Genomic DNA, 21007 nt, shown 5'->3' on the forward strand with positions numbered 1-21007 from the left:
ATACAGGCATATCTTTCCTTCCACCTGTGGCCCAACATATGGAAACAATTTTTCCTATGGTTGGTTTAAATTTTTAGAATTATTACTGGAAAAATAATCCATGGTTCATTGAAGCCCATTCAAAGTATTTAGGTAAATGAATAGGTATAGTAGATAATATTCTGACTTGCCTAAGTTTTGACTCATAAAATTTGAGCTACTAAGTATTAGGTTTATGTGGGATCTTTTCTCTGTCCCAGAGCTTGGCTCCCTGTTCTTTGTAGACCTTTTTCTTTTAATGGGTATTTACTGGCCACTCTCTAGCCTCCAATATTGCTACATTTTATTGGCTAAGTTTTCCCAACTTTCTGTGCCTAGAGATTTGGCTGGTTCCAGTGGTATGGTGGTGGGACTAGATGGCTTTTTAGATGCCTTTTTGCCAAGGCGTTCTCTTACTTTGTGGTCATGGAACAGCTACATAGATTCCCGTGTTGATCTTTAATGGCAATTAAATGATGGAGCAGTTCTGTGGGTTACCACTTCAGTAGGTATTTGGGAGTACTCAAGTCCTCGGGGTATTCTCAAGTCTCAATGTCAGTAACTCTTTCTTTCTTTCTTTTTTTTTTTTTTTTTTTTTTTAAATTTTTTGTCAGTATCTCTTCCGCCACTTGCTCAGCATAGAGTAAACATTGCCTGTGCTCTTGCTTAAAAGCCTTGTGTTAGTATTAATCTGATAGTGCATAAATTAGCATATGATCACTTACCTGACGTACAAATTTTCATTGCTATCATCTATTTGTTTTTCGTTGCTATCATTTATTAACCATGACAATTCTCAATGGTCCAAAGGAGCCAGCGTTGAACTATAGAGATTATTTTCTCAAATAACTTTAAAAAATACTGAGTGACAGTATGTATGATTTGATTCTCAACTAAAGGAGCATTAATTTCTTATAGGTTTTATTTTTGGAATTGAAGTTGCCACCAAATGGAGAGATGAAAAATCAAGGCATCAAGAAAACTTTGGGTTCTACCAGGAGGGGGATTGACAGTGGACGCAAGCTAAGGCTGGGAAGACAATTCAGCACTAGTAAGGTGCTCTTTGGGGGCAGTAATAGGGCAGAATCTGAACTGCGTTTAGCATTTGGTGTCTGATGAATGCTGATTAAATCAAGACCCACCAGGGATCACTTAACTTACCCAGACACAAACGAATAAATTGGCTCATAGTTTGGCAGCCCACAAAATCTGGACACATTTGGGAACCAGCAGTTAACGTAATGGCTATGTCGCTGGACTCCCACGTAGTCGACCGCGGTTCGTGTCCCGGACCCGGTGGCTTAAATCTCACGCCGGGCGCGAGTGCGTGCGTGCCCAAGATCCCGAGAGGAGAATGGAGGAGAAGGGATTGCGGCGTGACCATCCCCCCTGGGGGGTGATTTCTCGCTTTCTGTCTCTATGTCTCTCTCTGTCTGGCGAGCGCACGCGCCCTACAGTGAAAATCTCTCCAAAAAAAAAAAAAAAATCTGGACACATTTCAGATGCATTCTAGTGTGGAAAATACGGACCATAACCTGAGTTAAAATTTATAATTAAAACAGTATGAAGGTTTGTAAACTCAGACCTAGCCAATATTTAATTATTGCAGTCTACTACTTTTGGACTTCTAGAATAATTTGTATACTTATATGAACATGGAAGAGGGTACTGCAGAATTTTAAGAAAGGAAAACAGACCCCAGTCAGAACTAATCCAACTTTTTTCCCCCCCAAACTCCCAGTTCTAGGGGGAAAAGTAAATTTCTTATAAGTTTGTTTTAAGAATCTAATTTCAAAGTAAAATTGCTCATCACAACCCCCAGAAACCATTGGGTTGTTAGAAAAGTCATGATGTGTTTTTCTATGCATAAACGTGTGATTATTTTCCTATGCAGTAGTGAGAGAGAAGAGAAAAAGGGCTTAGTTTTATATTTTTGCTGAAGTTTCAGTACAAAAATGAGGGTAGATTTTACAGTGACCACAGCTGTAGGGATCTGTCCAACTTGCCATTTTGTAGGATTTTGACCCTTATATCATTAACTATGACTTGCCTATCCTTGAGAAGTTTCCATGGTTCCATGCTATAGCCTTTTTACCAGGTTTCCATTCTTTAATAAAGCGTTAAAAGTCAATAGCATGGAAAACTCTAAGTTTTAAAAATAAATGTTTTCTGATTTTCTTGATATGGAAACCATTGTAAGTATCCAGGCAAGAAAGAAATTAGGATACTTCCAGTTATTTGAGAAATGGAGGAATAAAATGCATAAAGAAAAGAGATAATGTGAATTTTTGGTGGGATGCAGGGAGCCAGTTACTTTGCTAAGTTGACATTTCATTGATTGTTTTCTAAGGTAGCTATACATTGCTAGTGCTCAGCATCACCATATTTTTATTTTATAAACTGTAATTATAATAGTTTTTCATTATGGTAATTCTAATAAAACTAAAACGGTGATTTTGAGCTCTAAATATGGGAATTATCAGTTTTAATTTTGAGACTGTGTTATTTGCCTAAAAAATTTCTCGTTTGCTGTAGAATTTGGATAAGAATCCAATTTTACCATATTATTTCTTTGCAGGATGTATTAAATAAATTAAAGACATTACATCCTTTACCAGGCTTGATATTAGAATGGAGAAGAATCAGTAATGCTATTACCAAAGTGGTCTTTCCCCTGCAGCGGGAAAAGCTTCTGAATACTTTTCTTGGAATGGAAAGGATTTATCCTGTAACACAATCACACACTGCAACAGGTGATGAGAGTCTTAAAGAGGCGTAATATCCAATATGTGGTATTTGTTTGTGATGGACAAGGAATTCAACTGTTGATCATTGGGTTCAGTGAAGTTCCACAGCATTTATAAAGCACACACTAATATCCAAGATATAGATACTGCCGAAATACAGTGATGAGTTTTTGTAAGATATAGCTTCTGCTTTTTTTTTTTTTTCTTTTTTGAGAGATTTTTGCTATAGGGCGAGTGAGAGATAGCAACATAGAGAGAGAAAGTGAGTAATTGCTCCCCACCCAGGTGGATGGCCATGCTGCAATCCTTTCTCAATTCTGCTCTTGGGATCTTGAGCAGGCATGCACACACGCGCAGCGAGTTTTAAGCCACTCTGTCTGGGACTTGAACCGTGGTCAACCATGTGGGAATCTAGAAACATAACTATTATGCCATCTGCTGACCCCTAGTTTCTGCTTTCAAATACTTGTTTAGAGTAACTGAGATGTCTGAGACAGCGCTTTGGGTGAGAGTATACACAGGAATTAAATATTTGAGTCAGTGATTTTATCTATTGGGTTGCTGGAAAAGTCATGACACATTTTTGCACAGGAAAACACATCATGATTTTTCTGACAATCCAGTAATTTAAATTCCAGCCTTTGCCTGAGCCTTTTAAGATTCTCTCCACGTGGGACCAGCAGTTAGCGTAATGGCTATGTTGCTTGCCTCTCACGTAGTCGACCGTGGTTCAAGTCCCGGACCCGGTGGCTTAAACTCATGCTGGGCGTGTGTGCGTGTGTGTCCAAAATCCAGAGAGGAGAATGGAGGAGAAGGGATTGCAGCGTGGCCATCCCCCCTGGGGGGTTATTTCTCACTTTCTGTCTCTCTCTGTCTGTCTGGTGAGCGCAGGCACCCTATAGCAAAAACCTCTTCAAAAAAAGAAAAAAAAAAAAGATTCTCTTTGCGTTAAATCTAAGTAGGTCTCTGGGGCATCTCTATAAGTGAGTCTTATTTTACCCAGCCAGCACAGAAAGCTGTAGTATCCTTTGGTTGTCTCAGGACCCTCTTGTGATAGGTGTGAGTATAACCTAATGAGGGAAAAAACGTACTCTTTCTCCAGGCAATACAAAACTCGAAATATTTGCCACACGTGACATGTGGTGGAACGAAGGAAGGACAGCTTTAACTCACTCATACACCGGACAGTTTAGATTGGTGTGTAGAATGCGGGCTTTGAAATCAGAAATCAGGGTTTGGATCCCGATGCTGTGAAGCTGTCAGTCAAGTACTTAGCCTCTCACTGCCTGGTTTTCTTGTGTATAAGAAACACAGCAATAGTCGTTCTGCCCCTCTGGGTCATTGTGAGGAATAGAGCATGGCTCCCAGAAAGCTGCACAGCAGCTGCTGCTGGATGAAGGGCGGAAGCTCCAGGAGGAGCAATTTTCTCGCTTTATTTATTCTAAACAATTTTCTCTTTCTTCTTCACTAGTTATATAACCTCTTGATCTTTTCTAATCATTTCTTGCCTTGTTAATATTTAAATTTTGCTTTAAAAATATATGCTAATGAAACAGGCTTATATAAAATAAAATTACTGGAGATAAAAACAGAGTCAACCTAGAGGTTTTAGAGGTCTTGCACACTTAGTTTTATCTTACAAAGCAGAAAGTAGTACATTTTTATTATTTATTTTAGAAATATATTTTAATTTTAATAATTTTAATAATATTTTAAAAACACAAGCTTACTTAAGCATAGCAAAGCCATTTCATTTCTTGTAAGTTATATTCATGCTTCATAATTTATTGTTACTGTCTTTTTTGTCTGCCAGTGTTGCCTCATTAATTTAGCTAGTAGATCAGGGCAAAGCAGTAGATATTAATTATTATTATAGGAAAGAAGGCAGTGTGTTGAGGATTAGCAGATGGTATAATGGTTACATTACTGGACTCCCACATAGTTAACAGAGGTTCAAGTCCCAGACCCGGTGGCTTAAACTCACGCCAGGTGCGTGTGCGTGCATGCCCAAGATTTCAAGAAGAGAATGGAAGATAAGTGATGGTGGTGTGGCTATCCCTCTTGAAAAGTGACTTCTCTCTTCCTGTCTCTCTGGCAAGTGTCCTATAGCAAAAATATCTCTATTAAACAAAAAAAGAAGAAAAGAAGACAGTGTGCTGAAGTAGAAAGAGCCTGATGCCTTCCTCTGCTGTTCATTAGCTTTATAATATTAAATAGGCCTTTTAATTATAACAATTATATTAAAAAGTTATTAATCGAGTGCTTGTTTTGTGCTAATAGCTAAATCACAATGATATAATATCAGGGGTTTTACAGAAAAAATAATGTCTAAGGCACTTAACATTTCTCACTCACCAGAAGAAGATTAAATCATATGTGGTAGAAAGTGTGCACCTACCATAAAGCAGAGGGTTTTAGTGTTGATGTCTATGTGTTATAAAAATGCTGATAACAAAATTAATTGCCTGAACTTTTTCTGAGGTATGTGTATATATTTTAGGGAAATTCAATCAATTAGTAAGCAAATAAAATGTAAAATATTTTGAATGGAATAAAGGCTTTATAAGCATTTAAAAAATAGTTTTCTATTTATTAGAAAATTCATTAGCCACCTGATTCTAGTCTCCAGCCATATCAATACTATTTTTTAGTCACACGATGATTGATAACGATGATGAAGAAAACCCACCAGATGTCCGAATGCTGTGTTCCGTTCACAGCTCTCACGACTACTTCATCTCCCATATTTGCTACCTTCTTGGGTCCCGGTTGTCCTCTTCAGCATGCAGTTACTCTTCTGCACCAGAAAACCCTTCTGTCCTATGCATGTCCAGCTTTTAGAGGCTTCAACAGCCATTTCTTAAGAGCCATTTGATAATGTGATGTATAGTGCTGACATCTGATACTCATCTAATAGTTCAGCTTATCAAATGAATCCTTATCGAGATTATTTTCTAGAGCGCTGGGTGAATGTAAGCCATAGTATTGTTATTGACTCATACATTCATTTATTTTGAATGGTCTTGTGCTTATTATTGATAGATATAGGACATGGTGAAAAATATTTCATTTAAATATAAGTGTATTTTATTCAAGTGTTGATAGAGCATACATTTTAAAGATAATTCACAAATGCAAATACTGTTAAAATAAACGTGAGGGCTTTTTTTTCCCTTCTAATTTTATGCTTCATATCGCTTAATTTTAGGACGAATAACCTTTACAGAACCTAATATCCAGAATGTGCCAAGAGATTTTGAAATCAAAATGCCAACACTAGTAGAAGAAAGCCCACCTTCCCAAGCCCTAGGCAAAGGCCTGCTCCCCATGGGCAGGTAGACTTTGTTTGTTTGTTTGTTTCTTTGTATCTCTGATTAATATATTTTGTGAGTACAGACAGTTCAAATGTAGCCTACTAGACAATATAATTAATATTTCAGACATTCCCATTTCTGTTCTAGGCACTACCTTTCAAATCCTGTCTGTCTATAAACGAGCTAGTTGATGGTAAAAGGCTGAAAACTCGGACCATTAAGTCAACCAGCACACTAGGCTTATTTAAATCAAACACTTAGAGTTTAGCAGTATAAATTCCCTCTCTTGTCCTCCGTATATACATAAAAAGAAGAGAAAGTACAGGTAATTTATAATAGATATAATCAAAACTATAATAAATATAATCAAAGATTATATCTATTATTTCAATTACATCAAAAATAATTTGCAGGAAATGCCATTATAGAAATGCCTTAGTGTTTAATTGAATGTTTGCTGAAAGAGATCTTTTATCTTTGTTAAATTTTGAAGTAAGTTTAGGGTAAGGTTGTTTTTAAGATTCTTAGGTGGAAATATTGATTTTTTTTGAAAACAGACCTTTCTTGTATTTGAGACTGTTTCCTGTCCAGCTGATGATGTTGTTTGTACCACAGAGGCAAAATCAAGAAGGGTCGCAGACTGAACCCTGAGCACCAGGCACACCTGGAGGAGAGAGCCTCAGACAAAGGAATGCCCTTTTCCGTTAGCATGCGACATGCCTTTGTGCCTTTCCCAGGTAAGGTAGCTGATGACTTTTGAGCTTCTGTCACTTTAAGAATGTTTTCAGAGCACTCATAAAGCCTGAATTGTGAGTGAGACTCAGAAGCATGAGCTGATTTCTCCATCTTTCCTCTTTATAGTGGGGCCCTTTGTTTTGCAGGTTTACAGCTGTCTGTCCCACTGTCTTCATGATCTGCTGGGTGTGTACTTCTGTGGCCTTGCTTGGCTGCAGCAGTCTGCTGAAACATGTTGCTTTTTTCTTTTTCTTTTCTTTTTTTAATTTTCTTTTGAAAATTCTTATCTTCCACAAAAATTGGAAACAGAGAAATAAGTTCTGCAGAATTTCACAAATATGTTTTCTAATTTCCACTAACAAATGTTATCATTCATTGGCTAAGCAATTATAATGCTATAAACATTCAGCACAATATGTGTGCAGAAAAAGAAAACAAGCAAAGAGAGACTCCAAAATATGACATACAACAGCATTCATTATTTCTTTTTTCTTTTTAAGAGAGATTTTTGCTATTGAGCGCTTGTGCTCTCCAGAGAGACAGAAAGCAAGAAATCACTCCCCAGGGGGATTGCCGTGCTTCAATCCCTCCTTGTTCTTGTCTCAGGATTTTAGGCATGCACATACATATGCCCAGCATGAGTTTCAAGCTGCTGGATCTGGGACTCAAACTGTAGTTGACTGTGTGCCGGATCCGGGATTTGAACTGCAGTTGACTATGTGGGATTCCAGTAATGTAACCATTATGCAATCTGCTGGTCTCACAACAGTGTTATTACAACACATTTTCTTTAAAATCCCAACTCGCAAACCATGTTGCTTAAGGTCATTATAAACTCTTTGTAAAGTCCAGTGGATTTTAGTTCTTATCCTCTTTTACTTTTCTGCAGCATTTGTCAATGAACGTTCTCCCTCCTAGTTTCTCTCCTGTCTTGACCTCTAAGAGCATAATTTTTTGTGGTCTCTCTTTCTGACTTGCTTTTGCTCTTATGCATCTTCTCCCTGCTTTCCCATTCCTACTTCCCATTGTGTGGGATGGCCTTCAAGGCTATTTTCATTTCCCTGAGCTCTTCTCAGTAATCTAGTAACATAGTTTTTTTTTTTTTTTTTTTAAATTCCATTCAGCCAGTCTGTGTCCCTTGATTGGAGATTTTAATCCATTAACATTCAACATTATTATCGATATTTCTGGACTTGTCCCTACCATTAGATTGGGTATTCTCTTGGTTGTTTTTTGTACTCTTATTTATGTGTGTCTGACTTTAGTTTTCTTGGTACAAGGACTCCCCTTCAGAACTTCTTCAAGAGCTGGTCTGGAGTTGGTAAATTCTTTCAGGTTTTATCTGAGAATGTTTTTATCTTTTCTTCCCATTTGAAGGATAGTACTGCCAGGTGTAGTAATCTTAGTTAAAATTGTTTTCCATTTAACACTTGAATATATCTTCCCATTCTTTCCTTGCTTGCATTGTTTCCACTGAGAGGTCCAATGTTAGCCTGATGGGATAACCTGTGTAAGTAAACTTTGTTTCTCTCTTGCTGATTTTAGTATCTGGTCTTTGTAGTTTTGGATAGCCAAGCTATGATGTGCTATGGAGAAGATCTTCTTGGCTTGATTCTATCTGGGTCCTTTGTATTTCTTGGGTCTAGATGTTTGAATGCTTCTCTAGGCTTTGAAAGTTTTCTTCTAGGATCTCATGGAATAGATTATCAATGCCCTTATTAGTTTCTTCACCTCTCAGTGTACCAATTTTTCTGATGTTTGGGTGTTTAATGGTATCTAATATTTCTTGTATATTCTCATATTTTGGGGGATTATTTCCTCAGTCTTTTTAGTTATTTTTTCTAGGTCAGAGGTTTTTGTCTTCTAGAACCAAGACTTGATCTTCTGCATGATCTAATCTGCACTTAATACTTTCAAAGGAGGTTTTGATTTCCTGTATTACAGCCTTCACCTCTAACAGTTCTGTTTGATTTTTAAAAAATAATTATTTATTTATTTTACTTATCTATTTTAATTTGACTAGAGATGGAGAGAGAGAGAGAAAGAGAGAAAGTGAGAAAGCAAGCCACCAGGTCCAGGACTCAAACTGCAGTCGGCCATGTGGGAGTAACTGCAGTCGGCCATGTGGGAGCCTAGTGCTCTTAACCACCACGCCACCTTCCAGCCCCTGTTTGATTTTTTTTTTTTTATAGTGTCTATTTTCTTCTTTCAAGTACTGAAAGGACTTCCTCATGTTCTGGAGTTTGTTGTCTCTTTTCTCTTGCACCTCATTTAGTTTTATCACTATGAGTGTTTTAAATTGTTTATCTGACTTTTCCATGAGTTCCGTTGTACTGTCTGTGGATGATGAGGAATTGTTCTTTTCCCTTGGGGGAGAGAGATTTTCTTGGTTTCTCATATTTTTTGTGCCTCTGTGCTAGTTTCTGGTCATCTGATGAATCATATGTTTCTTCCTAATTTCTTGGAGTTAATTCTGTGTGTTTGAAGGTGTGTGGAAGGAGGGGAACCATGATCTCTCTACAGCTCTATCTCCCTGATGCTCAGCCTGAGACCTGCACTATTGTTGCTGGAACTGACTATTCCAATGACCTTCCAGTTTCTTGGAAACACTCGCACCTGGGCTGAGGGTTTCAAATGAGGAAGAAAGTAGGGGCCGTGTGGCACATATCATGCACTGCACACTTCAGGAAGCCCTGAGGTCTGGAATGGTTGGGAGAAAGTGGAGGTACCAAGGTGATTTCTGGCCTCAGTTTTCTTATTGTCTCTTGCCACACAGGAGCTGGGGATAATGGCAGAGGAGGGAGGTGGACACAAGAGGATCTGGGCGCCTGGAATGGTGGGGAGAAAGTCTGAGATGTATCTTGAGAGGTTTTGTTTCTTTCCTTGTCCTATTTACCTATTATTCTGAATTCCCATAGGTAACAATATATGAGTGTCTTATAGATCCTACCCATACTTCTTCTTCTTTTTAAGAATTTATTTAATTCTGGGACCAGCAGTTGGTGTAATGGGTATGTTGCTGAACTCCCATGTAGCTGACTGCAGTTCAAGTCCTGGACTTGGTGGCTTAAACTCATGCCGGGCGCATGTGCATGCATGTCCAAGATCCCAAGAGGAGAATGGAGGAGAAGGGATTGTGGCATGGCCACCCACCCCGGGGGGTGATTTTTCGTTTTCTGGATCGCAGGTAGCCCTGGAGCTGAGGAACAGCTTTGATTTTTGGCAAAATTTGCGAATCCACAGCTTTCTGATCAATCTTGCGCTGCTCTGAAATCTCGTATTTCTCCTTCTCTGTGTCGAAGATCTCACCTTCCTGGTGTCTGGGCTTCTGCAGTTTCTTTTTCTTGAAGTAAGCATCGGTAAGGTGCTTTGGGATTTTTACTTTGCTAATATCAATTTTCGTGGAGGTGGCAATGACAAATTTCTGGTGTGTTCTACGCAGTGGAACCTGATTGAGAACCAGTGGTCCAGTTACAAGTAGCAAGCCACTGCTCAGCTGCTTCAGGAAAACCACTCTCTTGCCTCTGTGGCGTCCAGGGAGGATGATCAGAATGGTCCCAGGAGTGATGCTAGCTCGCAGCTGTCTCACATGCTGACTGGAGGGTTTTTTTGCCATGGCTCAACAGATTTCGAGGCACATCTTCAGTAGGATAATACCTAGGCATTTTGCGCAGTTTAACCACCCGGGTACCACCATTTTTGTCTCCGCCAACCGGTTTGGTGACAGTCGCAAGAACCTTCTCCTTCTTTTTCTTTTCTATCCTGGACTTAGTGGCCCAGTATTTCTTCTTGTACATGGCCTTCCTGGAGTACATGGCAGATCGCTCATATTTCTCCTTCTCTGTGTCGAAGATCTCACCTTCCTGGTGTCTGGGCTTCCGCAGTTTCTTTTTCTTGAAGTAAGCATCGGTAAGGTGCTTTGGGATTTTTACTTTGCTAATATCAATTTTCGTGGAGGTGGCAATGACAAATTTCTGGTGTGTTCTACGCAGTGGAACCTGATTGAGAACCAGTGGTCCAGTTACAAGTAGCAAGCCACTGCTCAGCTGCTTCAGGAAAACCACTCTCTTGCCTCTGTGGCGTCCAGGGAGGATGATCAGAATGGTCCCAGGAGTGATGCTAGCTCGCAGCTGTCTCACATGCTGACTGGAGGGTTTTTTTGCCATGGCTCAACAGATTTCGAGGCACATCTTCAGTAGGATAATACCTAGGCATTTTGCGCAGTTTAACCACCCGGGTACCACCATTTTTGTCTCCGCCAACCGGTTTGGTGACAGTCGCAAGAACCTTCTCCTTCTTTTTCTTTTCTATCCTGGACTTAGTGGCCCAGTATTTCTTCTTGTACATGGCCTTCCTGGAGTACATGGCAGATCGGGAGTATTTGCCGATGCCCCGGACTAGGACAGGGTTTTGGCTGCAATGGGGCTTCCCCTTCTTGGGCTTTTTAGCCTTGGGGTCACCCTTTTTAACCTTGCCACTGGTATCAGCCTTCTTGGCTTCAGGTTTTTTCTCCTTAGTATCCTGCTTTGCAGCTTTATCGCCCGCTATTGTGTATAGTGGGAAAGAGCTCTATTTATTATTTCTTTAAGAGAGATTTTTGCTATAGAGTGCATGTGCTCGCCAAAGAGACACAGAGAGACAGAAAGTGGAAATCATCCCCTGGGGGAATGGTCACACTGCAGTCACTTCTCTTCCATTCTCCTCTTGGAATTTTGAGCCCTCATGTACATGCACCTATTGTCAGTTTCAAGACGCCAGCTCCAGGATTCGAACTACAGTCAGCCATGTGGGAGTCCAGTGACATAACAATTATGCTCTCTGCTGGCCCCCTTATTATTATTATTATTATTATTATTTTAAATTTTCTACAGGTAACATGTGCTCAACAGAGAGAGGCAGAGAAAGAAAACTGCCAGGCCTGGGACTTGAACCACAACTGACCACATGGGAGACTAGCATTTTAACTACTAGCATTTAATCACCTGCTGGCCCCCTGTCTATATTTTTTTAAGCATATAGAAGCAAATATGAATATGCAATATTTTTTTCTTTTTTGGAGAGGTTTTTGCTATAGGGCTTGTGCGCACTCCAGAAAGACAGAGATAGAGAGATCGAAATTAAGAAATGACCCCCTAGGGGGATTGACTATGTCGCAATCCCTTCTCTTCTATTCTCTTCTTGGGATCTTGGGCATACACACACATGCACCTGATGCACTACATGGGAGTCCAGCAACATAGCCATTATGCCATCTGCTGGTCCCATTTTTCTACTTTTATACAAAAAAATTACATTCTATAAATACTTTGTGTGCATTGCTTTTTTAAAATTTTTTTATATTAGAGACTTGTTCTTGTCAGTAATGAAATGAGAAAATCAGCCAGTTTGGTGAGACCATGATGGTTAGTTACATCACTGGACTCCCACATAGTTGACCGCAGCCTGAGACTTGGACCCAGTGACTTAAAACTCACCCCAGGTGTGTGTGCCCAAAATCCCGAGAGGAGAATGGAGAAGTGATTGAGGCATGGCCATATCCCCTGGGGGGTGATTTTTTGCTTTCTGTCTCTCTGTTTCTCTCTAGTGAGCACGCACACCCTATATCAAAAACCTCTCTGAAAAAGAAAAGAAGCCAGTTTCATCTGTTTACAGGTAATCTTTGTAGCGGTCTGTGGGTGTATTGGCTGAGTCTTCGTGTAAGAACCTGTTTAACTTTCATAAATATTGTCAGATTACCCTCCAGTTGGGGAGGAGGTCACCATTTGACTTCTCACTGACCCCAGATGACCATTTCTTTCACCACAGCTTTGATTCAGAGGTGTTTTCTAAAGTCTAAATTTTTGTATTATAAGTGAAACAAAATTGTTTCTTGCTATAAATTTAATTTGCATTTTCCTTAAGAATGACATTGAATATTTAAAAATATATTTAAGTTCTTTGTTTTTATTCCATGAACTGCTTATTTGTAATTTATCTTGTCTTTGATTTGTAGTCATTTTTCTTTTTATACTATAGCAATGGGTCTTTGTGATATTTAAGTGAATATTTTTCCTACTTTTTCTTTGAACAAGTTTTTATTTTTAAAATTTTATTTTTTTCCTTGCATATCTGATCCACTCATTTCTAATCCATAGGTAAATAATTTTATTCTTCTTAGTAACTGTTCCTCACCTATCAATCACTTGATTTTTTTTTTTTTTTTGAGAGGTTTTTGCTATAAGGGGCGTGCGAGAAAGGCAGAGAGAGACAGAGAGACAGAAAGCGAGAAATCCCCCCTCGGGGGGATGGCCACGCCGCAATCCCTTCTCCTCCATTCTCCTCTCAGGATCTTGGGCACGCACGCACACGCACCCAGCGTGAGTTTAAGCCACCGGTCCGGGACACAAACCGTGGTGGACTACGTGGGAGTCCAGCAACATAGCCATTACGCTAACTGCTGGTCCCAATCACTTGATATTTTTTTTTAGTGACTGTCTTGTTATCGTCAAAGTAAAGCTCGCTTTTCTTCTTTCCAGCCCACTAATATGTGCACACACTGGACACTGCTTTCTCCATTGATTAGTTTATTCATTCCGCCATTTGTTAAGGGCCTTTTATGTATTAGAAACTGTAAGAATTTCTATACAACAGAAAGACAAATGAGTCTCTATCCCTAAGGCCTCAGCATCACTTGGAAGAGACATGAAAGAACCTCTTTGGATTATGTACCAAGGGCTGTGTGAGCACTGAGAAAAGCACTCCGCTGTGACTAGGGAGCAAATATCAGGAACAACTTTGCATAAATTACGTATACTTGAAAGCTAAATGAAAAAAGATGATATAAGATACAAAACTGACTTGCATCATATTTTTATTTTATTTTATTTTATTTTATTTGCTATAAGGCATATGTGCGTGCTGAAGGAAAAGAGAGAAAGTGAGAAATCACCCTGCAGGGGGGATGGCCATGCCACAGCCCCTTTTCTTTCATTCTCCTCTTGGGATTTTGGGCCAGGACGTACACATGCCTGGTGTGTTTCAAGCTTCTGGGTCCGGGACATGAACCACAGTCAGACTCGTGAGAGTCTAGCACTTTTACCATTATGCCACTTGCTGGCCCCAGGACTTGCATCATATTAAGGGCAAGATTTTAACTTTTGAACGCATGACCTCAAAGTTCTAAGTTAGAGTAACTTTCTCTTATCTTGCTCCATGACATTTTATATATCTTGGATTATATAAAACTTTCCACTAACTTTTCTGAGATTATTTCTTCTTCAGGTGGTTTAATATTGGCTGCTGATTACTCTCAGCTTGAACTGAGGATTTTGGCTCATTTATCCCATGACCATCGTCTCATTCAAGTATTAAACACTGGAGCTGATGTTTTCAGGAGCATTGCAGCGGAATGGAAGATGATTGAGCCAGAGACTGTTGGGAATGAACTGAGACAACAAGCAAAGCAGGTGATCTTAGTGAGCATGCTTAATACAGTGAGAAGAATCTAATGACTCAATATATATATTTTTTCATAGGGCACATACATTTGCCAGAGAGGAGAGAGAGACAGCAAGAGGGAAAGTAAGAAATCTCTCCCTCCCTGGAGTGGGAAATGACCATGCTGCAATCCCTTCTCCCCTTCTCCATTCTCCTTCTAGGATTCCAGGCATGCATGCGCACAGGCCTGGTCTAAGTGTCAAGTCTCCAGGTCTGGGAATCGAACTGCAGTCTACCATATGGGAGTCTAACACCTTAACCACAATGCCACCTGCTGCTCTTCCCCCCAAGTTTTTTAAATCGTCTCAATTATTTACAGTTGATGAACAGTTTCTCTTTCTTTGGCTATTTCAAACCACATTCGTCTGAGCCTGTCTCATGGTTTTCTTTATACTTCCTTTTGTATAGGCAGTAGAAAAACCAGACAGGCTTAGGTCTGAGGCTACTTATTGTCAGGAAACCCACATACATTTCTGTAATGAGAGTAGTCACATGCTTGGTACAGTATACAGTAGATGCTGTTTAAAAGTGGTAGATACCGTGATTGTGGTGATTGTCATTGTGTGTGTATGTATGTGTGTGTGTGTGTGTGTGTGTGTGTGTATTTTAAATCTCTTTCTATTCTCTAAGTGTCCTGAGGTAAAATTCTATGTATTTCTGTTTTTATATTTTCCCATAGCATCAAGCCATGTGCTTTGTATAGAAGGTGCTCCTTAAATATTTGTTAAAAATAAATATTGCAGAGCATGGATTATACTTTATAACTGAAAACTTTTCATATGGGGGCAGTTGGTTAGCTAGTCCACCTGAGAAACATCATGCTGCCTTTGCACCTTTGTAGTGGAACTGCATTAGTTCCTACCCCTGGACAACTGTCAGGCACAAAGTCAGGGGCCACATACGCACTGTTTCCAGGTCTGGATTCACACTGTACTTATAGCATGACCTGGAGGAGATCTGATGCCATTTTCAAGAGAGCAGAACTATTGGTTGAGGAAAAGGCATACCACCCCAACTCTGAGATCCTGCCTAATTAGCTTATATTAATGCCTCTAGTCACTCAGAGCTGTATTTTGTTATTTCTTTATTTCTTTATTTTTGGAGAGGTTTTTGCTATAGGGCGCGTGCGCTTGCCAGAAAGATAGAGAGAGACAGAGAGACAGAAAGCGAGAAATCACCCCCCAGGGAGGATGGCCACGCCGCAATCCCTTCTCCTCCATTCTCCTCTTGGGATCTTTGGCAGGCATGAACACATGCCCAGCACGAGTTTAAGCCACTGGGTCCAGGACTTGAACCATGGTTGACTTCATGGAAGTCTGGCGACATAGCCATTACGCTAACTGCTGGTCCCAGAGCTGTAATTCTTGACGGGCTCATCAGGCATGTAAGGCTTTCTCACACCACTGTCTTTTTAATAATTTTTAAAATAATTTTTTGAGAGGTTTTTGCTATAGGTTATGTGTGCTTACCAGACAGAGAGAGACAGAGAGACAGAAAGTGAGAAAGAACTCCCCAGGGGGGATGACCGTGCTGCAATTCCTTCTCCTCCATTGTCCTCTCGGGTTCTTGGGCACACTCGCACAAGCGCCTGGCATGAGTTTAAGCCACTGGGTCCGGGACTCCAACAGAGGTCAACTACATGGGAGTCCAGCAACATAGCCATTATGCCAACTGCTGGTCCCCACCACTGCCTGTTTAGCACCAACACTTATTTCCACTTAAAGAAAGCCATCTTTGTTTCTCTATTTAATCCCCTCTGTGGTCCTGCATTTAGCCAGAATCAAACTCTAGGGAAAATATTTAATCTTGGTAAAATATTTAATCCTCAGAGTCAAGTATTGAGATAGGTATTATTATTACTACCCTCATTTTATAGAGGAGGAAAATGAGGCACAGAAAGCTAATAATTAGCTTAAGGTCATATACCTATAGTGGTAGACCCAGGACAAGTTCAGAAAGGCCAGAGCTGAGTGTTCTGATTCCCTAACCTACGCATTTATTCACTGGTGATAGCTGCCTCTAATAAATTCTTGCATTTTTTTTTAAAAGATTTTTGCCATAGGGTGTGTGCACTGACTAGAAAGAGACAGAGAGTAACAGTGAGAGGGAAATCACCCCTCTAGGGGGGACGGCCATGCCACAATCCCTTCTGCCTTTTCCTCCTAGGATTTTGGGCATGCATGCACATGTGCCTGGTGTGGTTTTTTTCAAGCCACAAGGTCCCAGATTTTAACCACAATGTGCCATGTGGGAGTCCAGCAACTTAACTATACCACCTGTTGGCCCCAGTTCTTGCATGATATCATGGTGCCTATGCTCTACCAATTTTTCCTCCTAGATCAATGTACTAAACCATCTAATCCCTGAGTCTTGCTCAGCTCTCAGTGAGTACTAAGTAATTTATGAGCAAAAAACCCCCCAAAAACTGAAAAAACAAAAACCAAAAAACAAGGCCCCTATACCCCAAATCAATACCCTAATGTTTGAATGTTTTCCCTCAAAATTTATTTATTGAACTCTATAATGAGCTGGTGGGGAGAGGTGGACATTACCTAGAATGTTGGTTCTGGCCTCTTGCTCCCAATGCCAAACCGGGATTCTGCATTTCTTCGCCATGTGCACCCATCTTTTTCAACCAGGGATGGGATGATACCCAGTACTTGCTATGGTCAGGCATGACTAGGACACTTGGTCCTCGCACACTAGTAGGAAGTTACCATTGCCATTTATGACTGAAAGGAGAAAATGTAGCCACGCAGCCATTGGCTGGGTCGACCCCAGGTGCTCACACTCTTTTATGCCCCAGTGGCACAGCTGGGAGTGTGTGAGCTCTGACCACAACCCAGAAGGGATGGTCCAAAAGGAGAGACATGGTTACCCTGGCAACAACAGGGCTGCAGGTGTAGGACACTGTGCTCCAGCATGCTCCTTGCAGCACAGGCCCAGCGCCGGAAGTGAGTGAGCACTTCCAGCCATCCCTGTGGCGCTGGCATCTCAGTTGTGCTCTATCCTGGGCTTGCCCTGCAGTCATGAAGGATGTACTGGACTTCCTACAACAGAGACAGAGCTTCGGGCTGGGTCAGGCTGCTGTGTGACAACAGCTAGAGGAGCTCTATGTGAAAATGTGGCATCAGCTAACACTTCAGGTGCTTGAGTTTATGCAGGACTCGTGCTTTGTCCAAGGAAATGGGCAGAAGTTTATGAAAGCTTCACAATGGATTTAAACACAGGGTGAATCCTTTCTCCCTGGTAGAAATCATTCTCCATGCAGTTAGACAGATGACTGATCCTAATGTAGCTGTTTCTTTTCTGGAAAAGACTTGTGAGAAGGTGAAAAGTAGTGATGAGGCAGGGATCCTGTGTAAAACAACAATCAGAGCTCTAAAATTAAACATCAGGGACCTGCAGGTTACAAAGAAAACCACTGAACATGTTGAAGAAATGCCTAACCTCCTAACAACAATTGTTGTTGCCTAACAACAATTGGAAACGGTGTATCTTATTACAAAGATGTCTGCAGTTTCTGGGCTGTGTGGATATCAAGGATCTACCAATGACTGAGCAGCAGGAGACGACCTTCACGCTGGGACTGGGAGAGAGAGAGCGACAATGAGAGGGGGTGAGCAAGTGACAGTGAGACACCCCAAATCACCAATTTGGGATGATTTCTTGGTGAGGGAGTTTTTAACTTTGGAGAGCTCCTCATGTACCCTGTGATGGAATTGCTGAGGAATAGTGACCACCAGCTGGCTCATTGACACCCTGTATGCCTTTAACAGTGGCAGTGTGGAGAGATTGCTCAGAAGACTGCCTGGCAGCCTGACTTAGCAGCCAGTGAAGCCAAGTTCAGAGGAAAATTCAGCTGTTGTGCCTCACGGAGATGACGTTCACACAACCTGCCGATCACAGACAACTTTTGAAGCAATCACCGAAAGTGCTGAAATCACAGTGAATGAGGTGAATTTTTGGTGATAAAGACCCTGACAGTGGGGCTGGTGAAGGCAGTGCTGACGAGGTGGATAAGCGTGTTTGCTTGACCTGAGTGCAGCCCTGTGTGTTGGATTTGCCACAGATCAAGGACATGAAGGACTGCCGGGAGCTCTGGTGCACTGATATGAAGAGCATGGCGATGATGATGGAGCACCAGGCCCATGACATCCTCACTTAGGTCCCCAGCACCTGCCGTCCCCTGCCTGACCTGGGGAAAACATCTCTGTGGCTGATAAAACCAGCAGCTAAGAAGATCTGCGTTGACTTGGGGCTGGGGGTGGCATCCTGTCTGGAGTAGGGACTGTTCGTGCTGGAAACTTCTCCACAGTGAGAAGGCTCCTTTGTGTGTGTGTCTCTGGTAACCTGAAGTGTATATGTAGGGGCGGAGAGAGATCCCTAGGTCTCAGATAAGGAGGGAGAGCAAGAGTGTGAGAGGGAGGGCGTGGCTCTAAAGTTGGTGAGTTTATCCCAAACCACATCCACTTGCATGAATGTCTTTTCCAGTATGGCTCAAGAATGTTCCTATAATTAAAAGAAAAAAAGAAAAAAGAAATCTAGTGAGCCATTGGAACAGTGTTGAGAGAGACTTAATCAAATTATGAAAGGTGTTAAAAGGTGGAGTCTTTAGAAAGTGATTAGGATTGAGGTCATAAGAGTGGAGTCCTAGTGTGTTGATAGGAAAGAGGATGAGACAGAGACATGCTCTGCTTAAGCTCTCACCATGTGGTACCCCGCACTGCCTCAGGTCCGCACCAGATGTGAGGAGATTCTCACCAGATGTGGACTTTCACCTTGGAACTCCGAAACTATTAACTAAATAAACCTCTATTCTTTACATATTGCCCAGACTCAACTATTTCTGTTATTAGCAACACAATGAACTGAAATACAACCAGAACACGGTAAGAGTCGCACAAAATAGAGCATTGAAAACAAAACAAAGGGGCTAGTAGGCAGCATGGTAGCTAAAGACCGGGATCTGCATGTGTGTGACCACAGTGCGAGTCTCAGACCTGGCAGCTTGAAAATCACACCAGATTCATGTGTTTGTCCAAAGTCCTGAGAAGAGAATGAAGGAGATAGGATTGTTGCATGGCCATCCCCTCTGGGGGTAATTTCTCACTTTCCTTCTCTCTGTCTCTCTCTGGCATGTATACGCACCCTATGGCAAAAATGTTAAAAAAAAAAATCTCCCTGTCAGTGTATTAAATAAAGGGCGGGCCACTTCCATGGCCTGGTTGTTAAGGTGCTGGATCCCACGTGGCTAACCATGCAGTCTGAGTCCTGGATCTGGTGGGTTGAAAAACATGCTGGATATGTGTGCATGCATGCCCAAAATTCTGAAAGGAGGGAAATACAGAGAAGAGGGGAATGTGGCCATTCCCCCATGGGGGTTGCTTTTTCCTTTCCCTTTCTGTCTTCTCTGGTGAGCACATACACCCTCTAGCAAAAAATAAAAAAATTAAAAAGGTGGAGTGCTCTCTACCTTGTCACATTAAACGTTTTTGGAATTCTGATAATCATTTTATGCAAGTTATCTTTTTAGATTTTATTTAACAACTTTATACATGTTTATAAAGTTTGCTTTATGTCAGGTAGTTTCCTAAAGACTTTCAGTAACAACTCATTTAATACTAACAACCCTATGATACAGGCATTACTGCCTTCATGGTGTGGATGAAGAAAATAAGAAACGTGGGCTGGCTCTGTGGTGCAGCAGTAATGCATGAATGCCCCATTCAGCCGGAAACATGCTGGGTACACGTGCGAGGGCCCAGGATCCAGTGGGCTGGAAGACTACCAGGTGGAGACTGTGGCACTCCCAGACCCTGTGGAGAGTGCTCTCTCTCATGCATGTACATACCCTCTATTAAGAGTAAAGGAAACATACAAAGATGTTAAGTGGCTTGTACAAGATCATGCATCTTCTGAATGGTAGAACTAGGATCTGAACCCAAGCAATATTATTATTAAATCAGGGTTTCTTTAGCGGCCTATCTAGACCATTTCTTCCAAAATTTCCATAGGAGTTTTTGCTTTGTATTTAACCCAAATGAATTTTGCAGCTCTGGGATTTCAGGGGGCAGTGAGGTGAGGAAGATATTTATTTTCAGTGATAATTTATTTTCAGTGAAGTCTTCTCTATTATCAAAACATGAAGCCAACTCTTCTTGTCTTCTAGATACTTCTATATGTGAAAGTTTGTTATTTAATTTTAATTTTTTTTTTTTTTTTAGGTTATTGTCAGAGGGCACGTGCCCTTGCTGGAGAGAGATGAAGAGAGACAGAAAGAGGGAAAGTGAGAAATCATCCCCCTTTGGGGGGGGTGTCATGCTGCAATCCCTTCCCCTCTGTTCTCCTCTTGGGATTTTGGACATGCATGCACATATAGCCGGTGTGATTTTTCAAGCCACTAGGTCTAGGGCTTGAATTGCAGTTACCCATGTGGGAGTCGGTGCCTTAACCACAACACTACCAGCTGGCCCCCTATATGTGAAAGTTTATGAGGTACTAGTAGAAAGCTACTCTAAGGTGAATGGATAAATGACAACTCATCAGAAGTAAGTCTCTCCTCTCAAATCACTAAGATTATTTTATTTTTAATTTTATTAATTTATTATATGAGAGAGATATAGCACCCCCAACAGGGTCTTCATACTGCAATCCACCCCCAGCCTTCAGCCAATCTGGGATCATGGGTAAGTGAGTACTTGGTGTACTCAGGAA

General features: G+C 41.0%; 1 protein-coding gene and 1 pseudogene across 1 annotated transcript in view; both read left to right on the forward strand.

Moving 5' to 3' along the window:
• Positions 1-21007, forward strand: part of POLQ (DNA polymerase theta) — a 105866-nt gene that overhangs the window by 69740 nt on the left and 15119 nt on the right. Inside the window, exons 22-26 of the mRNA XM_027771126.1 lie at positions 937-1074; positions 2597-2771; positions 5974-6100; positions 6695-6816; positions 14075-14259. Of these exons, the coding sequence (XP_027626927.1) occupies positions 937-1074; positions 2597-2771; positions 5974-6100; positions 6695-6816; positions 14075-14259 (747 nt within the window). The remainder of the gene's footprint in view (positions 1-936; positions 1075-2596; positions 2772-5973; positions 6101-6694; positions 6817-14074; positions 14260-21007) is intronic.
• LOC102499431 (26S proteasome non-ATPase regulatory subunit 13-like) lies at positions 17320-18660 on the forward strand (annotated as a pseudogene).

This window comes from Tupaia chinensis, unplaced genomic scaffold, assembly GCF_000334495.1.
Source record: "Tupaia chinensis unplaced genomic scaffold, TupChi_1.0 Scaffold000185_1, whole genome shotgun sequence".
NCBI classification, from domain to species: domain Eukaryota; kingdom Metazoa; phylum Chordata; class Mammalia; order Scandentia; family Tupaiidae; genus Tupaia; species Tupaia belangeri.